This window comes from Drosophila takahashii, chromosome 2L (genome assembly GCF_030179915.1).
Source record: "Drosophila takahashii strain IR98-3 E-12201 chromosome 2L, DtakHiC1v2, whole genome shotgun sequence".
Taxonomy (NCBI): domain Eukaryota; kingdom Metazoa; phylum Arthropoda; class Insecta; order Diptera; family Drosophilidae; genus Drosophila; species Drosophila takahashii.
Window position 1 is genome coordinate 2733708 of NC_091678.1, and position 19342 is coordinate 2753049.

At 36.2% G+C, this 19342-nt stretch overlaps 1 protein-coding gene across 2 annotated transcripts in view; it reads right to left on the bottom strand.

Moving 5' to 3' along the window:
- The window catches only part of side-II (sidestep II), a 75304-nt gene extending 58097 nt beyond the window's left edge, over window positions 1-17207 (bottom strand). For both annotated transcript variants that reach the window (XM_044395106.2, XM_070211703.1), the window contains exons 1-2: window positions 16579-17207; window positions 6878-7307 (exon numbers count right to left, since the gene is read on the bottom strand). In XM_044395106.2, the coding sequence (XP_044251041.1) occupies window positions 6878-7076 (199 nt within the window). In that variant the 5' untranslated portion in view covers window positions 7077-7307; window positions 16579-17207. The remainder of the gene's footprint in view (window positions 1-6877; window positions 7308-16578) is intronic.
- Window positions 17208-19342: the final 2135 nt, after the last annotated feature.

A 19342-nucleotide genomic window follows, 5' to 3' on the forward strand; every position in this document is an offset into this window, starting at 1 on the left:
GAGCCTAATCAAATCGCTAAAACTCGTTTGAGCCAAATCTTTTAATGAGCCAGATATATAGCGTGTACCTTATGGCAAGGGAATATTGTTTTTCTTCTTGGAAAAGTACGCCTATCAATAAAGGGGTGGCCAATCAGTCGAGGGTCGCCAACTTTTGACTCTTGGCTAAGCTGCTTAGCCGGGCGAAGGTGTCAAGTTTAGGAATCAATTACTTCAGAGTATGCAAATGTAAAGTGTTGGCCCACCTCTCTTTTTCGTCCCCCTTTTTCTTGGCCTTCTAAACAAACTTTTACCGGCTGCGGGGCTTAGACAGCTAAGCAACCGGGCTGGAACGGTTTGTGGACCCTTGACGGTTTAATCGATATCGCAGATAGCCCGAATTGATAATGGTTCAAATCATTTTCTCATGAAAGGAAAGCAAGTTACAGACCCACAGTAACAAGTATTCCTTAAAAAGCGAATTATTTAGAACAAAAAATAATCATATTATTATTGATATTTTAATATAAATTATTTAACGCGAATTCTTTAGAAAAAGAGTCAGCAAAGCTTACTAAAACTGTTTAAATTTTTTTAAAATATTAAAACATAAATTTTTAACTTAAAACGATTTTTAACTAAAAATAATAATTAAATTTTTTAAGAATTGATACCGCATATTCTTTAGAGCCAGCATAACATTTTTAATGCTTCTATTAATAAAGCAAATTTACTAAAAAGTTTAAGACCTTATAAGAACTATAAAAAAATTAAATTCTAAATTTTTTGACTATTTTAATGGTTTCTTATTCAATAAGATTGTTTACTAAAAATAATCACGGCTTCGTTTACATTATTTCTTTAACTTGTGGCATCGACATCGTATCGTAATGAACTATTCACGTATGCTCTCTTTGATCTTATAATCCGATGTTGAATATTTAGCCGAACAAACATTGCTCGCGCAAATGCTTTGCAGGCACTTCCTGCTGAATAAAACTCGAATACCCCATTACAAACACATGCCGCAAATGAATGTTTGTGGGGCACATTCAAAGCATATTTTTGAGGCTCTCGACGGCGCGTGTTTTGCCCGAGTTCACAACTTAAATTACGCGGCGAGCACACGCACATCTCCCCAACTTTCTGCCCATACCACCGGAGTTCATAGCCTTTGATTGATGAAGAGGCAATTCGTTCGGCAGAAACTCGTCGGCCACGCCAGTGTTAAACACTAATGGCAGCTTAAATTAGATTACAGAAGACTCGTTTTGCCATCGGAGTGATGGTGGTAAAATCGTAATGGTGGAGTGCAAAAGCATGACCAACCCACATCCCCTTCACCAACTGGCATTCGTATTTTATAGCCCACATTTTTTTTAGGTTATTTAAACTATTCTTGCTCAATTCCTATAATTCGGCAAAAGTGAACCCCGCCCGAAAATTCAGCTGGTATCAAAAATCAGCTCATAAAAATCGCACAAAAAGACATAAATAAGATTTATTGTTATAGTTTTCCACCCACCTCCATCTCACGGCTTTCAATTGCCATTACGTATACGCAGCGTGTGCGTCCGAATGTCCGAGAAACGAGTTTGCTGCTACTGCTGCTGCTGCCCCAGCTGCTTAGTCATTTATATTGGTGTTAAATTTCACGTAAAAATTGCACTAAAAATTAAATATAAATATTTGCTTAGGGCCATTAAAATACCCTTAAAGCAAGTTGTTCGGGTTTGTAGTACAAGGTGGAAGCAACTTTTAAGCGGTAATCTCATAGTTCAGCGAGTTACTAACTTACTGTCAATCCTTGCAGACAGTTTAACAAGTTGGATAGCAAGTTGTTGAAAAAGTTACCCAACTTAAGCCACTTAATAAAAATAATTTATGAATTGGAAAAAGAGTAAAAAAAGCAGGGTATCAGCTTTTCGTAGTAAATAACTGGAATATTTTCGTATTTTGTTTTGATATCGTGCCAAAGTCGAAAACACGAACCAAAATCCTTTATTATGCAGATAGCTTGCCGAGGTTTTTGGGACTGCTTGCCCTAAGGAATTTCATGGTTACAAATAGTTAATGTTCAGTTAATTATTACATAATCACTGACCAACACGAACTGAGGCGGAGTGGCCAGAAAATAGCGCTAGCCTATGGTCAAGTCAAGTACATTGACTCGGTGTATAAATTTATTTGTGTTTCTCACATTTATATTGTTTTATTTCCATCTATCCCCCTTTCCCATCATCGTATGTTTGCTGGCCATAAATATTAATTATAAAACACGATATCCATTATATAGTTCTTCAGGCACGAAATCATCATCATCAGCGGTAGCAACAAACTGAAGGGGTTGTTTCCTTTTCCAGGTACTCAATTTGAGTATGAAACTTTTATATAACCTGAAGTCGAGGTAAATTACCTAGTGCTGAACCCTTAAATAGGCTAAGCTTAGTGCATGTTTGTCCTATTTTTAAATTGCCTTTCCTGTGCCGACGATTCAACGTATTTTTATTTATTCATCAATGAAATCAAGTCCTAAGCGTAAATGTTTTGCGGCCCAGCTAAACATTGATTGAATTTCTTGGTAAAGAATAATGGATTTAGGCGGCTAATAAATTACTGTTAAAGTCGCTAAACGACAGACATTTGTAATTATTACTTAATGGTAGGTAGGTCTGGTTGGATAATTATAATTGGTAAACCAGTATTTCGTATTTTTATAAAAGTATTATATTATTGAGACATTTTTAAAAATTAAATCCTACATTTTTCCTTAGAAGGTCATTAAACTACTTTTTATCAAGACTATTCCAAGCAAAAGTATTTTTTCCTCAGTTTTGCTTGTTGCTCTACCACAGCCTGCAGATTTTTCTGCCTTTTTCCTCATTTTTCCATTTTCTATGTATTGTGTAATAATAACATAAAATAATTTATGGCAAATGAAAGTCACAAAAATGCGAAGCCAGGCGGCAAGGCAACGGAACCGAAAGTTGGTTTCATGCGCCATTCACCAGCCAGTTTTCTCTGACTTTCGCCAACCCTTTGCCAGAGGTGACTCTTTATAAATTCTGATAGTATATTTTTAGGCGAACTAAGACCAAAAAAAGACGCCTGCCCAGGACATGTAAACTTTCATTTTCTCCTCGCTTTTTGGACAAAATTGTCCTCTGAAAATGTTGAGAAAAGGTGAAAGGAGAGGATGCACGGTGTATGCTTTTCTTGTATCAAGGCTTTTGTGATATTCCGTCTAGCCTCCCTGCCCGCCCCCTTGTACCACGCCGAAAATGATTTTTTTTTTTGGGGAGGGGGTTGAATTTTAGTCAAGCCTTTGTTTTAAAAGCTTTTGTAGCGCATGCTTTGAATTTTTTGCCTCTGCTGCTGCTGCATTTTGATGTTTTGGCGAAAATTGCGCGACAAAATTCACAAAGGAGCCAAAAATGCAGCAGACCCAGAAACCCAGCCCCCTAAAAAAGCCACCCCATTAGCAGCCACAAAGGCGGGGAGGAATATTCGCAGATAAGCGTTCTAAAATTTCACTTTGTCTTGGTATCTTTTGAGAATCTTTAGAATTTACCGGACACAAAGGTAAATAAATCCCTGCTTAAATATTTACATCGTTCTCATATTGAAAGTGACAAAAATAGAAAGAGCCACCCCCACCCCTTTCATTCTTAATTAATTAAAGCCGCAGATTCGTGGGCGTGCTTCAATCCCATCTGTTCATTCTGCTCACCTGTCAACCTGCTGTCAATTCATCCCTTCGAGTAATTAGAAATTCTACGGTAAAGTTTAGCCCCCGTCCACAAACCCTGAAATTTCCGCTCAACGGGTTTGTCACTCACTCAGACTGAAATAGTTTGATGGCAAAAAGTATTTTTATAGAGCCTAATTTGTGTTTGCCTGGAAGGGTTTTAGTTTGAACTTTCAGGAAAATATTTATTAAAATAAATCTTGGTTTTGAACATAGAAAAAAGTTTAGGATAAATACAAATAAACTATTTCCTAACCATTCCGTTAATACTTATGAAGTATTAATATATAATTTAAATTATATAAATCAAAAGTATTTCAAGGGATTTAAAATCACTTAAAATGGAGTCTAAAACTATAAAACAATATTTTTCAAAATTTTTTACATTTTTCTCTGGCTAGTTTGTTTCAACATTTTTAACTACAACTAACTAATTATGAGATATGAATATAAATTTTAAATTATTATTATTACAAACATTTGCACAAGAGATTTGAAATCACTTCAAAAGGTGTCTAAAAGTATGCAAACATATTTTTGACTTTTCTCTGGCTACTTTGTTGCATCAGAAGTTAAACAATTCTTAAGCTGTATTTCAAAAATACAAACTACTACAACTTGAAGTCAACTATAAAACACAAATTCAATTTCCCGCCACACACAAAGCAATTTTAGCGGTTGACGTGAAGGGTTAATCCTTCAACCTTCTCGGGGCGACACGTTTTTCGGGCGTAACAAAAAGCGTCAATCGGCGGGCTCCTTGGCGTGTTTGTTTTCACAAAAGTGTTTTCTATTTTTTTTCGTTGTTGGCCAAAACGTGTTGCTAGCCGCAAAAGTTTGCCAACCGAAAATGCGGCAAAAGGTGCGGATGCGGATGCGATGCGATGACTGGCCCCTTTCGTCCACATTCTTTTCTGGGGATTCGGGGCTCGGGGTTCCTAATAGAGCCCTGCATGAATCATTCAATTTTTGTTTTATCATAGTATGCCATGAAATTTCTGATTTGTTTAATTCAATTCTATGTGAAATAAATTGAATGTTATTCTAATTCATTTCGAATTGAATGAATTGAATGAATTATTTTATGAATTTTTTGAATTTTCCAGATTTTTTTTGTGCTTTCTTTTGAGAACAAAAAGTGACAAATTTTTAACAAATCAATGTTAACTGCATAGTAAATAAAATTCAGGCAGATTTAATCACAAAATTATGGCCCTTTCTTCTTCAAAATAAATTGTCGTTTGAATTATTTCGGAATTCATGCCATTCATTCATTCAATTCTATTAAACTCAAAATTCAAATTCATTCAATTCTATTAAACTTAAAATTCTAATTAATTCATTCATATGAAAAAAAAAATTCAAAATAATTCATTGAATCCATTCATGCAGGGCTCTAGTTCCTAACTCCCCGGAGCATTTGGTAACTGCTGCACTCAACACGTTGACAAGTTTTTGGTAAATCGTTGGCGGGGAGCTAAGCAGATGGACATTCGTCAGTTAGTCACAATGTCAGTCGAGAGTTTACCAGTTCGTTGCATACTTTTGGCCGCCTGTTTAGCCGGAATGCATTAGCTGTTGGGTTGGGTTGAAAAAGAGCAGAAGCCAGAGGGATTTTCCCAGCCAGCTCCTTAAAGATTTATTATGGCTCCTGTTGTTGCTGGCTACTTTCGGTTAGGTTCCGTGTGATAAAATGCTTGACACTTTTCTAAACGGCCAAAACTTTTTGACTGCCAAGAGATTGTTGTCCCACCACCGCTCTCGTTGCTTTTGCCTTTGGTCCTGTACTTTTTAATGCTCCATAATGCTTGTTTTTGCCCCACCTCTTCCCAACTCTAGAGGGTATATCTTATCCCTTTCCCAGTTGCCACAGTTTGTTGACACTGTCTGGCTTAGAGAGCGCATAAAGTGGAAATGATTTACGCAGTTCACCTTGTTTTTCGTCCTGGGTGCGTGTGTGTGTTCCTTCCTACATCCTGTGGGCATAATAAATAGCCCCAGCTTTTGGTCTGGCAGTTTTGTCAAATAGCTCTTCGGAGCTCAAAACACCTGAAAGCTGTTCTTCTTTTTCCTCCTTTTTTTCTGGCCCAAGACTTTTCCGGGAGAATCGCCATGAAGGAGAGCTTAGCTGGGAATTCTCGGCAGAGAAGAACTGAGACCGCCTGTGACAAGTGCAAAAATCTTGGGAATAAACTTTTCAATCAACTGCGCAAGTTATCATGGCTTTGATTTATGTTGGCTTTCCTTTTGCACAGGCTTATTTTAACATTCTTTACATTGCAGTTTTAAAGAGTAACACTTATTGTATAGGAAACTGTAATAAATTGTTTTTAAGTTTAGTAATGGTTTAATTATAAAGAAAAGTTAAAAAAAAAGTCCATGATGTATAAGTTTTTTAGGGGTGCCACAAAAAAGTGATTTCAAAACCCATCTATTTCTGTGGCACCAACAATGGGTCCCACATATTTGTATATTTTAGTTTACTATATAAAATCACTTTTTTCCCCTTTTGCCATTTTATAAATATTTAAATTTTACCAGTTATCCTAAAAAATTGTGTTAAAAAATCAAATATAATTTCTAAGCTTTTCTCACTCTATAATATAAAAAAAATATGAATCAAATATGTCCAAACTTTCAGCATCGCTTTACATTAGCTTAGATCGCATTGCTTTTAAGGTACGTGTTTTTATTCCTGCACCGAGTTCAACTGCCCCATCCTGTTCAAAATTCTATAAGCATTTGCTTGGGTGCTAATGGACAGTTTAGAGAGGCAGCCAAACGAGAAGCTACTCCTCGGTTCTATGAAACTGCTAGCTGCAGTCGGGGCTGCAAAACTTACAACGGAGCGAAATGAAATCATAAATGCCAGGACACGTGCCAGGACAACGTGCCTCCAGTTGCAACGAGGTGTTAAAGTTTTCTCACTATACCCACCCAAAACTCAACTATTTTTTCTTCTTTCCACACTTTTTGGACAACTCCCAACGAGGTGGAGGAGTCGCGAGTGGTTCGCATTCCGAGTTGCAAGTTAGTTAAATATTTAAATTTATTTATTGGACTCTCTGGCTTGGACCCTCGGTGCAGCCACAGCCATTTAAAATAATCAAAAAAAAAAAAGAGAAAGAAAAGGGATTGAGGTGGACTTACCGTGTGAATCTTTGGAGGATGAGCCCCCACTGCCGCTGGATCCTCCGCTGCCAGGACCTCCTCCGCCGGAAATTCCTAGACCGGAAGTGGAATGCAGGCGCGCTAATGTGAGCGGCATTAGCAGTTCCATCGCCAGGAGCAGGGCCATAAAAATTTTCCACATTGTTAACGTGGCCATTTGACTTTTATTGCACTTCATTTTCCCCCGTCCTTTTCTCTGTCTATAGGTATATATATATTTCTCTTATAATTTCTCCTTTCACCCTTCGCCGGGTTGTTGATTTTAATTTGATGTGACTTAAGTTGGATTTGGTTTGCAGATTTGGCGCTGCAGTTTTTCTTTCTTCTCTCTCCCCGAGTTTTCCTCCTAATGGAAGCACATTTTCGATTTTCTCCGGTCTCTTCGCTTCGCTTTTTCCACTGGCAGCAGCTGCAATTGAGAAAGAAAAAAAGAAGAGTGGGGGTGAATCCATTGGTTCCATTGGTTTGAGTATTGAAAAGTTTTTAGTTTTCGAGGCTAGTTAAAAAGTTGAACAAGTTTCTTTTGCTCTTTTATTCCACTCCGATTTTATATATACCTATATAATTTCTTCTTTTTTTTTTTGGTAAAGTCAAGTTGAAGCCGCAATTATCGAGCTGTAAGGCGACGCGCCCCGTTAAGACCTCACACAGATGTTCATGTTCACAGGGTGGAGGGGGGAGGGGTTGAGGGTTTGGGGGGAAAACTCAATTTCGGGCAGGAAAGTTTCTCAAAAGAAAGATGAGCAAGTTCGTCACCTTGCCGAAAAAGTTTGGCCCTCTTTTAGGGGGGTGAATCAAAAGGTGGTTTGACAACATTAGTCATGGAATTTAAGGGGAGTAATTATTGAAGCGAGAGGTTAGAGTGGAATAATAAAATATTACAAGACCTAAACTTTTAATTTTGTCGGTGGAAACCGGTGGTTTGCATGATAAGATCATTTGTGTCCTTCTTTAGGATTATACCATATTCAGCTAACACATACAATATGACTTATGCAAGATAATTACAATTATTAAAATGGTGTCAGCTAAAGGAAAGGATATTATTATAAAGTGTATGCCTTCTATAAATCATTAATAATGTGAGGGAAATCAGAAGAATTTTCTGTACTTAAAGGACAAAGAAATTTGATACTGATTTAATGTTGAAAAATACCTTTTTTTACTTATTAAATTAATTTCTTCATCATAATAACTTCTTTTATCTAACATTTAAGCCCTCATTTACTAAGTAAATACTTTTAATATATTTTTTTAAACCACTTTACAATTTTCTTAGAAAAAATGCAAAATAAATATCCTTTTCTTTTTCTTCTGAAGTTAAAGATAAGTCATTGCGGGAAAAAAAAAGTTGCCATTTCCGTTTTTCATCAACCCTACCCTTGCCCAGCCAACCCCTATACCTATATCTCCCCTCGAAGCATCCCTAGACTGGCAGCGAAAGATAAAATTCGCCATAAGCAATATTTAACAAAGGACAAGAAATATTGTATTTTACCTTAAAAACCAAATAACTGACATAAAATAAAAGGTAGAAAGAAAAAAAATTGGCACACGAGTGGAGAACAAAAAAGACATCCCATGTATCTCTTTTCTTTTTTTCGGATAAAAATGTCCCAGCAAATAATAATGATTTGCAAATAAATAAGGCAAGAATGGGTCAAGAACGAAACTTAGAGGTGAGAGTGAAGAAAACAAAATGCTGACAAAGGAGGAAAAGGTACCGCCAATAAACAGACAGACAAAAGGTGGCCAAGAAAGATACAAAAATGGATGAAGATGGAGAAGATGTTAACCCGGGGACGAAATAGAAAAAAGGCAAATCAATAGGCTACAAGGCGCAGGCAAAATATCAACCCAAAGTTGGGTCAAAAATTTTCAAGGATTCCCCCACTTGGTTTCCTGTGCTCCTCCGCTATCTTTATGCCATTGTCATTTTGTCAACGTGTCCGCCGAGTGTCGTCAACTTGGAAGAGGAGTGGAGAGAACCTGCCCTTAATAATGATAAGAATGTAAGACAGCGCAATAAGCGACCAGAAATATTGCCAGGAGATAAGCAACAAGGGGACACTGCCGGAAAGGTGCCAATGTGAGGCAATATAATAATAATCATAATAACAAAGGACCTTAAAACACGAAACCCCCGCCCACTCTACAGGAAAATAATAATGATAAAACTAATGGTCCGGCTGGCAATTATAAAAAAATAAGAAAAATTTGTTTTTGCATCACAAAAAAATGGTTGAAAATATATAAACTGTAAGAGGAACGCGAGTGGGGGCTCAACTTGAACTACACTTGAGCAATTTGCGCACAGTCGAGTGCGCACATTAACCCACACAAAGAACGCCGCACATACACACATACACTTCAAACAACAAGCAACAAAAACAACAATGGAGAAATGGCAAAATCAACATGGCGTACAGTGAGCGGAAACGGAAACGTCGGCCGGCCGAGCTAGCGACCAACCAACAGAACCATCCAACCAATAGACAAACATCGAGGGGGACTAGTGGGCAGTGCAGGGAAAAACTAGGCAGGGAAACCGAAAACAAAACAAAAAACATTTGTACTTAAAACTTGATAGCCGAATAATGGATTCCCTAGGTAACAGAATCTATTTTTGAATCGTATAGAATTTGAATTTCAAATGAGGTTTTAGGAAGAATCTTAGTATATGTTTATTGACATATAAGATTGGTCAAAAACATAGATATTTCAATATTTAATAAAACAAAAGTATTATCGTTTTTCAGGTAAGTTATTAGTAAGGATCGCTACGAAGGAGACAGGAAATTTTAAGGGATTTAATAGATAATAAAATATATTTATAAGGCTGAAACAGTTTTAGTAAAATACAGATTAAATATCACGTAGTCTTTTGGATTAAACAATTTCCATTGATTCTATATTTTTTGAAAAAAGTAGATTTTAAGATTTAAGCATATGTCTTTTTAAGACTATAATTAATAAAAAATGTAGACTTTAAGATTAAAATAAATTTCTTTTTAATTTAATTGGATATTCAAAAGTAAAAGATAGAAAATTGGCCATTTCCATTCATTTTATCAAATTTAAATTTTAAATTTTTACTTTAATATCACACTATATTTATTTCTATAAATCAGGATACAGGCCTAAGCCGCTTCAGTCTTTTGCCCAGAAGAGAATATTAAGCATACGTAACGTTGGCGTAAGAATGAAGGGATACATTTGATGGACACATTTTATTGCATGCAGTCGCCGTCGTCAGTGGCCTGTCGCTGCTGCTATTCAGTGGCAGGCTGACTGGGGAACTCAAGTGCCCGGAGGGCAGGGATCTTCTGCAGCCAAACCATCTAGACAATACAATAGTTGTGGCACTTCCCCTCCTCCTCTACGTCCTCCTCCTCTTCCTGTCAATGGCTGCCTGGGCACTTCCTGACCCTCGATTGCCCGTTCACTTTGTGTCTGGCTCGAATGCCTGTTGTAGTTTATTATTCCCGCTAGCCTCATTCTTTTCTATTTGGTCTAAATAAATTTTTATCATGTGCAAAGGGCCGGCTGGAGAACAAACAATCTCTGGCTAGTCCGTCACTTCAATCATGCACTTGCTACCTCATTCCGACCGCCAGTCACTCATTCAGTTATTCATTCATTCACTTCCTACTACATCCACGTCTCCATCCACAGGATTCAGCCTGTTTCGCCTGTTTCTTATGGCCTTTGTGGTTATTGAAGCGATCATTTGGAACATGCACAGAATTTTTTTTCGCTTTTTTCCTTATTTTCTCCCGCTTCGCCAGTTATTAATGGCAAAAACGTTTAATATGCGAAAAATTTAAGAAATTGTTTTCGATATTATGACATTAATGGAGGCGCGAACGAAATATCTGATTTTTAGTGTCGTTAAGATTAATGCCATTCCAGATGCAAGAACATTTATACAAATAAATCTGTAAGCAAGCATATACTACGTACTATATGTGTTAAGACAGGCCATGGTTGACACATGGCCAACACTTAAGCCACTGGCTTTATGCCTCAGCGGCCGTTGAAATTTATGTCCTTTGCACAGGAAGTATCTTTTCATGTATTTCGTATTTCCTCGCACACAGTCGCACATTTATGTATGTATAAATATTTATGGTTTATATGTACTTGCGGTCAGGCAAATGCCATCAAATTGTTTTCGAGCCTCTGGCCTAGTTTGATTAACTTTGATGGTCGAGTTAGTGATAAATATTAACAGCATTTTTTGTGTATTATGTACATATGGGTACTAAAGGAAATAGTAAAATAATATATCTATTGATTTTTCGAATGGAATATTTGCAACCTTACAGTAAGAGCTGTATGAAAGCAATATAAGCCATATTATTAACATAAAAGCAATTTTCAATTTAAATTTCTAGGTAGTTCAATTATTTGACAGAAAATTTTGTAAAGAACTTAATTGCAAAATTTGAATATCAATATCAACAGAGTAATTTTCACTGAATAAATATTTAAATACATTTCTTTTTATTTTAACTGAAATAAATTATGCAAGAAGTATTAATAAATACAATTGAAACATTTTTATTTTCATAAAAATCTAATATTTTTCATGGAAACAAAGTAAAAAAGTAATAAAGTAAAGTATATAATTTTATAGAAAATTTTTTAAGCTTTCATTTGTTTCAGAACTTAATTGCAAAATTTAAACATCAAAATCAACAGATAATTTCCTACTGAATAAATATTATAATACATTTTATTTTTCTTCTTTGAGCAGTATTAACAAAAAATTCAAGAGATGGATTTACCCAAGGCAAAGCCTTCAATATACAAATCAAACAGATGCCTCGAAGAGGGACAGAAAGTCAGAATTAGGGCAGGAAGACTCCTTCTATGTTTTCCTTTCCCTTTTGTCAAACATTACCCTCCCCGATGGCTGTTTCAATAAACTTATGCAAATATTCAATTTGGGGAAGTTTTTTTTGACAAATGATAAGGCCAAACAAAAGGCAGCCAGACAAATAAAGTTTTCACACCCGAAAAAAAGGCGAATGAATAAGGGATAAGGCAAGAGATATCCGGCGGTTTGCTTAGCAAAATTAAAATGGGAAACGCACATATGTAGGTATATATATATTTATATATTTGAGGGACTAGAGAAACGGAAGCCGAAAAAAGAGCGGAAATGCAGAGTTCTAAACAACTTTTCACCGGGTTTTCCATCATGTGCGGCACATATACCAATCAAGCTAAACAACTTATTCCTGGCTCACAGAGCACAGAGCACCATATCCTCACTCCTTTTGTAAAAGTAAGCCCAAGTAAATTTCAATTTAACCTTCATCGAGCAAAACTCATTTATATTTATAAATTCGCCGACAAGGCTGCAGAAAAAAAAGAGAATAAAATAAAAAACACAGCCAGAGAGACTGAGAAAGAGACGGAATATGTAACGAGTATAAATAAATGCCAAGCGGAGGGTAAAAGGGAGAAAAACACAATAAATAAAAATGCGTGTGTCTGTGGTGGCATAATAAAATTGCACCAAAGGCAGCTACAACAGCCCAAGAAAACAGGAAACAAATTCAGTGGAGGCCCAGTGAAAAGATAGAGGGAAAGGTTAAGGACGAGGCAGCGAATAATAAAAGTAAGGCAGGCCAAAAGGGATAAAAATCCATCAAACTTGCAAATAAGCCACAGGACGAGAAAGATGAGTTTCAGACTCGTAGGAGTACATACCACATACAGACTACCGAAAATGGAGGTCCTCCCCAGGAATTCCCCTTTGGCTGAAGGCGGACATTGGCATCGTAAAAGGCCAAAATATTGCGCAAAATAATGTTTCATTTCGGTAAAATAACATACTCATCATTGAATATACAATATAAATGCAATGAGCAGGTCGAAGCTACTAAGGGTATACTCGACATCCACCTCTAATGGCAGTCTCTTTGGGCAGAGCCACTAAAACTGCCACAGCCATTTCATTTAACTGCCTAAATTATGTTTGGGCCCCCCAACATTTCAATGATTATTTTCAAACATTTATACAATTTATTCAGAACTCGGCCAATTTCAATAATTGTTTATTTATGTATGGATACTTTACATATGTGTTTTGTAGTCTCTGTGTGGATTAAATAACGTTAATAAAATATTTAGAGTTGCATTTAAAATAGGCAATAAATACCAATAGTCATATAAAATCATTGGTATTAAATAAAATGTAATTTATCAAAAGTAATATTTTGATAGTGGAATAAAAAAGATAAAATAAAATAGCTTTATAGATATTAATTCATTTCATTTAAAATAGTCTCTAAACATTAAGAGTCAAATAAAATGTAATTAATCAAAAGTAATATCTTTGTAAGTAAATGTGAAATGTTTTTCGCAAGTTTAAAGCATTGAATAACATTTAAAAATATTTTCAAATTTCATGTAAACTAGACTATAAATTCCAAGGGACAACTGAAATGTAATTTATCAAAAATATTATTTCAGTAAATTAAAAAAAATTCCCAATTTAGAATACCTTTTAGGTAAATTATTTCTGGCGAAAAATCAATCAATTTAAACAATGCCAGACTCGTCCGCAATTGACTGCCTATCCAATTGCTATTCTAACCGAACGACTTCAATTGCATTTTCTTTTCCAGGAACTTAACCAAACTCCCAAAGGAATACGCTACCCACTCAAATATCTCCGACAAAAGGTGAAAATTGTTTTGGAATCATCGCAGCCACAGCCCTTTTACTCAACCCCCAACCAAAAAGAAAAACCTCAGAGCAGCAGACATCTGTTTGCTTCTTTTGGCGCGTTTTCGTGCCATGTCAGGTTTTGTTTGCCGTTTCTTAATATACAATTTTTTATGCCATTTCATTCTGTTATTGTTCAGATCGATTACGGTTACAAGTGCCAGATACTTGAGCGTGAAATTCAGAGGAAAACGCACGTGTCTACCAGCCGCCTTTTATTCATGTTGCCTTCGCTGTTTTCGCTTTTGGATAGTCTGTCATTAGGAAGATTGATTTCAAAAGCGTGGAAAATTTCCGCCAAAGCAGCTTTTGTTATGTGGAAAGCAGCCACACGCAAAGGAGCCACAATTTTCCCTACTAAAGAAAGTTAATTTTGTGGGTTTGTTATACTCTTTTGATTTTCTTTCATTTGGAAAATAGCTAGTTTAACTATTTGGTTTGTTTCAATAATATCAGGATTTTAAGGCAAAATGGGTTTAAATTATTTTTATTAATTTTATTATGAGGAAAATATTAAAAAAAAGAATAATATCCCTAGAGGTTCTCAGACATAAAAAAATATTAAATAAAAAAATAAACAGGTATATTTCAACATTTTTATAACAGAGCAAAAATCATCACAAATAAAATGTAAAGATTTACATTTCAATTTGCATTACTGCGTAAACTTGCAGAAGGCAAAGAAAAACTTTCTTAATGCGAACATAAAAAAAAAAGGAAATGATGAAATTGCATAAAACTTTAACCCAGTCGCAGTACTCACAGAAACGCAAAACTGCGGGGGGTTTTGAAGGGCCTAAGGGTTTGTGGAATGGGAGGGTAAAAAGTACATTAAAATCACATTAACCCGTCAACGGTTAAGGTTGGGTATGCGTAACTTTTGTTTATACGTTTTTGGCTTAATGCCTTTTTGAAGTAAGTACACACTCGTTGGAAATATGTACTCCTGATAAGCCATATATATATGGGAACTAACCCCTAACTGCGTATCCCTTTGGGGAAATGTATCTCTTAGTTTTTTCCGTTTTTATTGGACCCATTGCACGTAATTGACTTTTCGCCATAAATTTGTGTACGTACTCCAACAAATGCAAGCGACATTTCCTCCCTTTTTCCTGGCAGCTCAATTAGCCATTAGGCTTTTGGAAATTGTCAAAAATGTTTTTCGGGAGGCGGAGGACCAAGCGAGCCAATCAAAAATTCAGCCTACGCATTTGTATCTTTACATTTGTATCTCCACATTCAAATCTCCCTGTGGCAGCGGACAACCCGGTCAAAAACCCCCGGTTCACTCTTATCTCCTCTTTTGGGGTAGCCGTGCGTGTCCATTTGGAAGCTTTGCAATGGGGTTTTGGGCTGTCGGCTCATTTGCATATTTTAATTGTCCAAAAATGAGAGGGAAATTCGTTAAATCACTACTACTGCAGGACTTAAATATTAACTTTGCCAGCAGTTTGTAATTTCTCACTCTTTCAACTTCCATTTACTGAACTAATTTATTTATTTTTCCTCGAAACTAAGCAGCAAAAGTACTTGTCCTCGAAGGAGGTGCAAGGGAACTGAAAGTCCTGAAGTCTTCACTTTCTCTAATGAAAGACGGCATGCAAATTTAATAAACAGGCGAAAGGCATGAAATTTGGGTCTCTTCAGGTGGGCGGCTCACAAGTTGGGACAAGGACACTTATTGCTCTTTTCGTCAGTCAGCCATTATTTATGAAAACATAGTTGAACTTTATTTTGTAGGCTATATTAAATCACATTTCGATATATTTAAGGTATACAGAGTTTTGCCCTTAACCTTTATAAGAAAGCCTTAAAATAAAAGTATAAGGGAATTTATACTTTCATGGTATAATGGTTCATGGTTATTATACAAATTTAATACAAATAAAATAATTTTAAAAAACGATTTACTTTTATTGTATAAAATAAACAAGAGAATTATTAAGAAATTGTTATTTTTTAATGATTTTTTAATTACGAGTTTCTCTATTTAAATTAATTATAATAATTTTTACATTTAAACAAAAATATAAATAAATTTAAACTGAATGCCTTCGCATATTTGATTTCAGCACAACATTATCAGAGCTTCCATTTACTACTTATCATTCCCAGAGTCTTTTCTTTTCTTGCTTGCAATATTTTAATTTTTTCCCACTTTATTCTGCATTGCTAGACAAAGGCATGGAATAAAAAAAAATATGAGCAAGGAAAGACGGGCGGAAAAAAAACAAGTAAATAAACTTTAGGCAAAAGTTTTTGGCAACTTTCTGGCAGTCAGTTGGCGCATTTTAAGTTACGGCAATCGGCGCGGCACAGTGGCGTCGCGGAAAGTGGAAAGGGGGGCCGGCGAAGCGAGATCACGGGGGAATACAAGTTGCCAGCGACGGGGGCAAAGTGAAGGGGCGGCAAAAATGAAAAACTGGCGCATCGAGACAAGAGCTTAAAACCGCGAATTCCCCAACTTCCACACTGAGAAAAGCAATTGAGAGTCTAGTTATGCCCCCCAAAAATCAACAGAGGGTGAAAGAGTGTATAAGTATTAAATTATTTAAAGTTAAATGTATAGTCCAAACTTTGATAACAAAATACAAAAAAATAACAAATATAGTTTTATAGTTTTCCCTCTTTTGACTAAAATATCTTATTCTTATATTCTAAAATAGCAAAACAACCCATCTATATATCATTAAATTCCCCATTTAATTATGCTAGTGCCATTTTGCACTAAGCTGGTAAAAAGAATGAGATAAAATAGCAAACGCAATTAATTATTTCATGAAAAGTTACTGAAAACTTAATTCAACCCAGGGTTTTTTCTCTATCTGCAACAACTGCGAGGGCGGGGTGGCAATTTCAACTTTAGCTCGGCGAAACTTTCAGGCAAAAAGTCATCCTTAAAGAGCAAAAAGTGAGCTTGTCGCTGCTAAACTTACCTGGCGAACAATTTAAATTTGTCCCACGCAGGATAATCCTTTATTGCATTTGTTGTTGCTGTTTATTGTTGCTACTGTTGCTGGACTTTTGTCACGCACAAGAAGGCAGTAGTTGTGGCCGAAAGCCAACTTTGAACTGACCACGTGACCATCAAAACACAAACAAACACACACACAGACACACCGGGTGGCACGAACAACAAGACACTGGGGCACTTGCGAATACTTAGTTGCCTTGCCTGGTTTTAATGTATGCCACAAACGACGAGAACAGGGCAATTAAATCGCCTAAAAGGAGACCAAGTGGAGCGTTTTGTGTGTGCAACAATATCAGCTGCGCGTTGAGTGAGTCGCATGATTTTCGTACTCTCGAAATAGAAACTAAACTAAAAAACACGCAAGCTTTTATGATGCAGTTTATATGCACCGAAAAAACCCCACCGAAAATCGTCGCTGGAATATTCTAATTAGCTCCTATTGATTTCGATAATTGGTGGTCCTTTTTGGCGGTACGAGATTTACATATACTTTTTGTATTCGCGACACAACGAACCCGAACCCGATAACTTCGCTAATTCGATGGCTGCCGCGGCGAGCGTCAGCATCCCTGCAAAACACGTTCGAAACAGTCCGACGGCTGAGCTTCAACTGAATTCGTTTGGCCAGCTCAGTGCCCCACAAGCCCCACAGTACTTCTAGCCCCCCTCTCACCGGAAGTCGGCTGGCCGAAGCTCCATCCCTCGGTCGCCGAAGCTCACAAACGACACCGAGCCGAGCGACAGGATGGGAGCCGAGTGCCTCAAAAGGATAACACGAGCGAATCACTCACGAGCATCCTCTGAAAACGGCTGAATAAAGAGAAAGCACTCTCGAAAAATATAAAATAGAAAATAAATGGCAATTAAAAAATCAGTGGGAAATGTAAAATGTAAAAAGAAAATTCGGAAACACCATTTTTAATTGTGTCTTACTCAACAACCTCTTAACTATAATAAACTAAAAAGCCACTTAAATCCTTCAATATGTAAAAGGATCTACATACAAACTATCATTTTATTATACTTTTTTAATATTATTTATTGCCTAATATTTTAATGTTTATTTATAATAATAAACAAAGTAAAATCCCTGAAATTAAAATGATTAGTAAAACATTATTTAATTTTTTTTTGTAATAACGAATTTTCCAAACCACTTAATCTCCTTTAGCCTATTACTTGATCGGCAATCGTGAGAATTAGAAAGGAAAAACGATTTCAGTTGGCTGAATTCAAAACATAAAGAGAAATTCTTGTTGACTTAAAATCGTGAACTGAGGCTCTCTTACAGCCAAAGTCTTATACGAATTAAATTTGGTATAAATGTGGTCGAGGTCTTGGCTTAGTGGAGATTCAAGCCACTGTGTAAGTATGTTATGTAAAATAATTTTGTAAAAGTTAAATAAACAAATATTTGAAAATTAAAACAAACTATATATTATCTTAAAATTTTTCTTCCAAGTTAAAAAAAGATTTAAAAAAATTGTTCTTTCCATTGAGTAAATTAAAATGTTTGGTTACTCAAAACCAACCTCTGTGTATTTTTCCCTCTCCCATTAAGTACAGAGCAAACCCAATCAAAGCTGTCGACTGTCAGCTAATTAACTTCAGATTTCAGATCCCGTCCCCCAAAGGCATCCTTTGCTCAATCGTTTCACTTTTTTTTATCAACCTTTAACGTTCCTTACCCCCTTAACTGCAATCACTCAAAGTAAAAATTGCCATCAAGCTGCGCACAAAACTCATACAAGACGCGTAAAAAATGGCAAGCGAAAAAGGCAGACAGAAAATGAAACCCCGAAAATGAATTGCAGCAAAATGCTCAAACACACTCTACGAAATTGACTTAAATAAATAAATGGCATAAAAACAAAGACAAAACACATGCACACACAGCACAAGAAAGTGAATCGAGAAGCGGAGGACAACGGCGTGTCATAGAAACAAAGTGCATTCCCAGGAGGAAAATCATGGGGGGGTTTCACTTTTGTGTTAGCTTGTTGCAACATTTTCATTTCATTTTATTCACTTCAGTTCAGTTCGGTTCAGTCAATGCAAGGCAATGCAACATTCGAATGCAACAACGCTTAGTAGCTCATCCATTTTCATTTGTATTAAGCAAAAGGCAAAGGACATGCCCGAGTTGCTGAGGAATCTCTAGCTCTCTTTTCTATTTTTGCTGCACTTTCCACCCGCGTAAAATAAAAGCGTTGGCATTACTCAGCAAATACTTGTTTGCTAGCTGCCTTGACAAAAAGTCTATAAGTCCCAACCCCCCTTAGATTCCTTCCATACTTTCCCCGGGGCTGCTCGTTAGCACAGCTGCCAAGAGAATTTATCTTACTCCCACCGAATGCAACTCGATTTTATTTTATTTGTGCCCTCATTGTTTCTGTTTGGCATATTGGACGTATTGTTAGCCCCACACAGAATGATCGATGCAAATTGATGCGTATTGTTAATGGAATTTCTTCCATTCTGTATGGAACCAGTATGGAAAAGTATGCAACACAAATTGGGCGGAAAAGTAAAGGAAGTCAAGTACAAGTTAAACCATATGTCAAATCCCGGGAAATTCCGATACCGAGATGTTTAGATGTTTAAGGAGATTTTAGTAATTAGGCTATTTTATAAATTTTACCTTTTTGAAAGTGCACAACATTTTTGAATTTTCTAATCTGATATATGGGTATTCAGCAGCTATTATTTATAATTAAAACAGATTT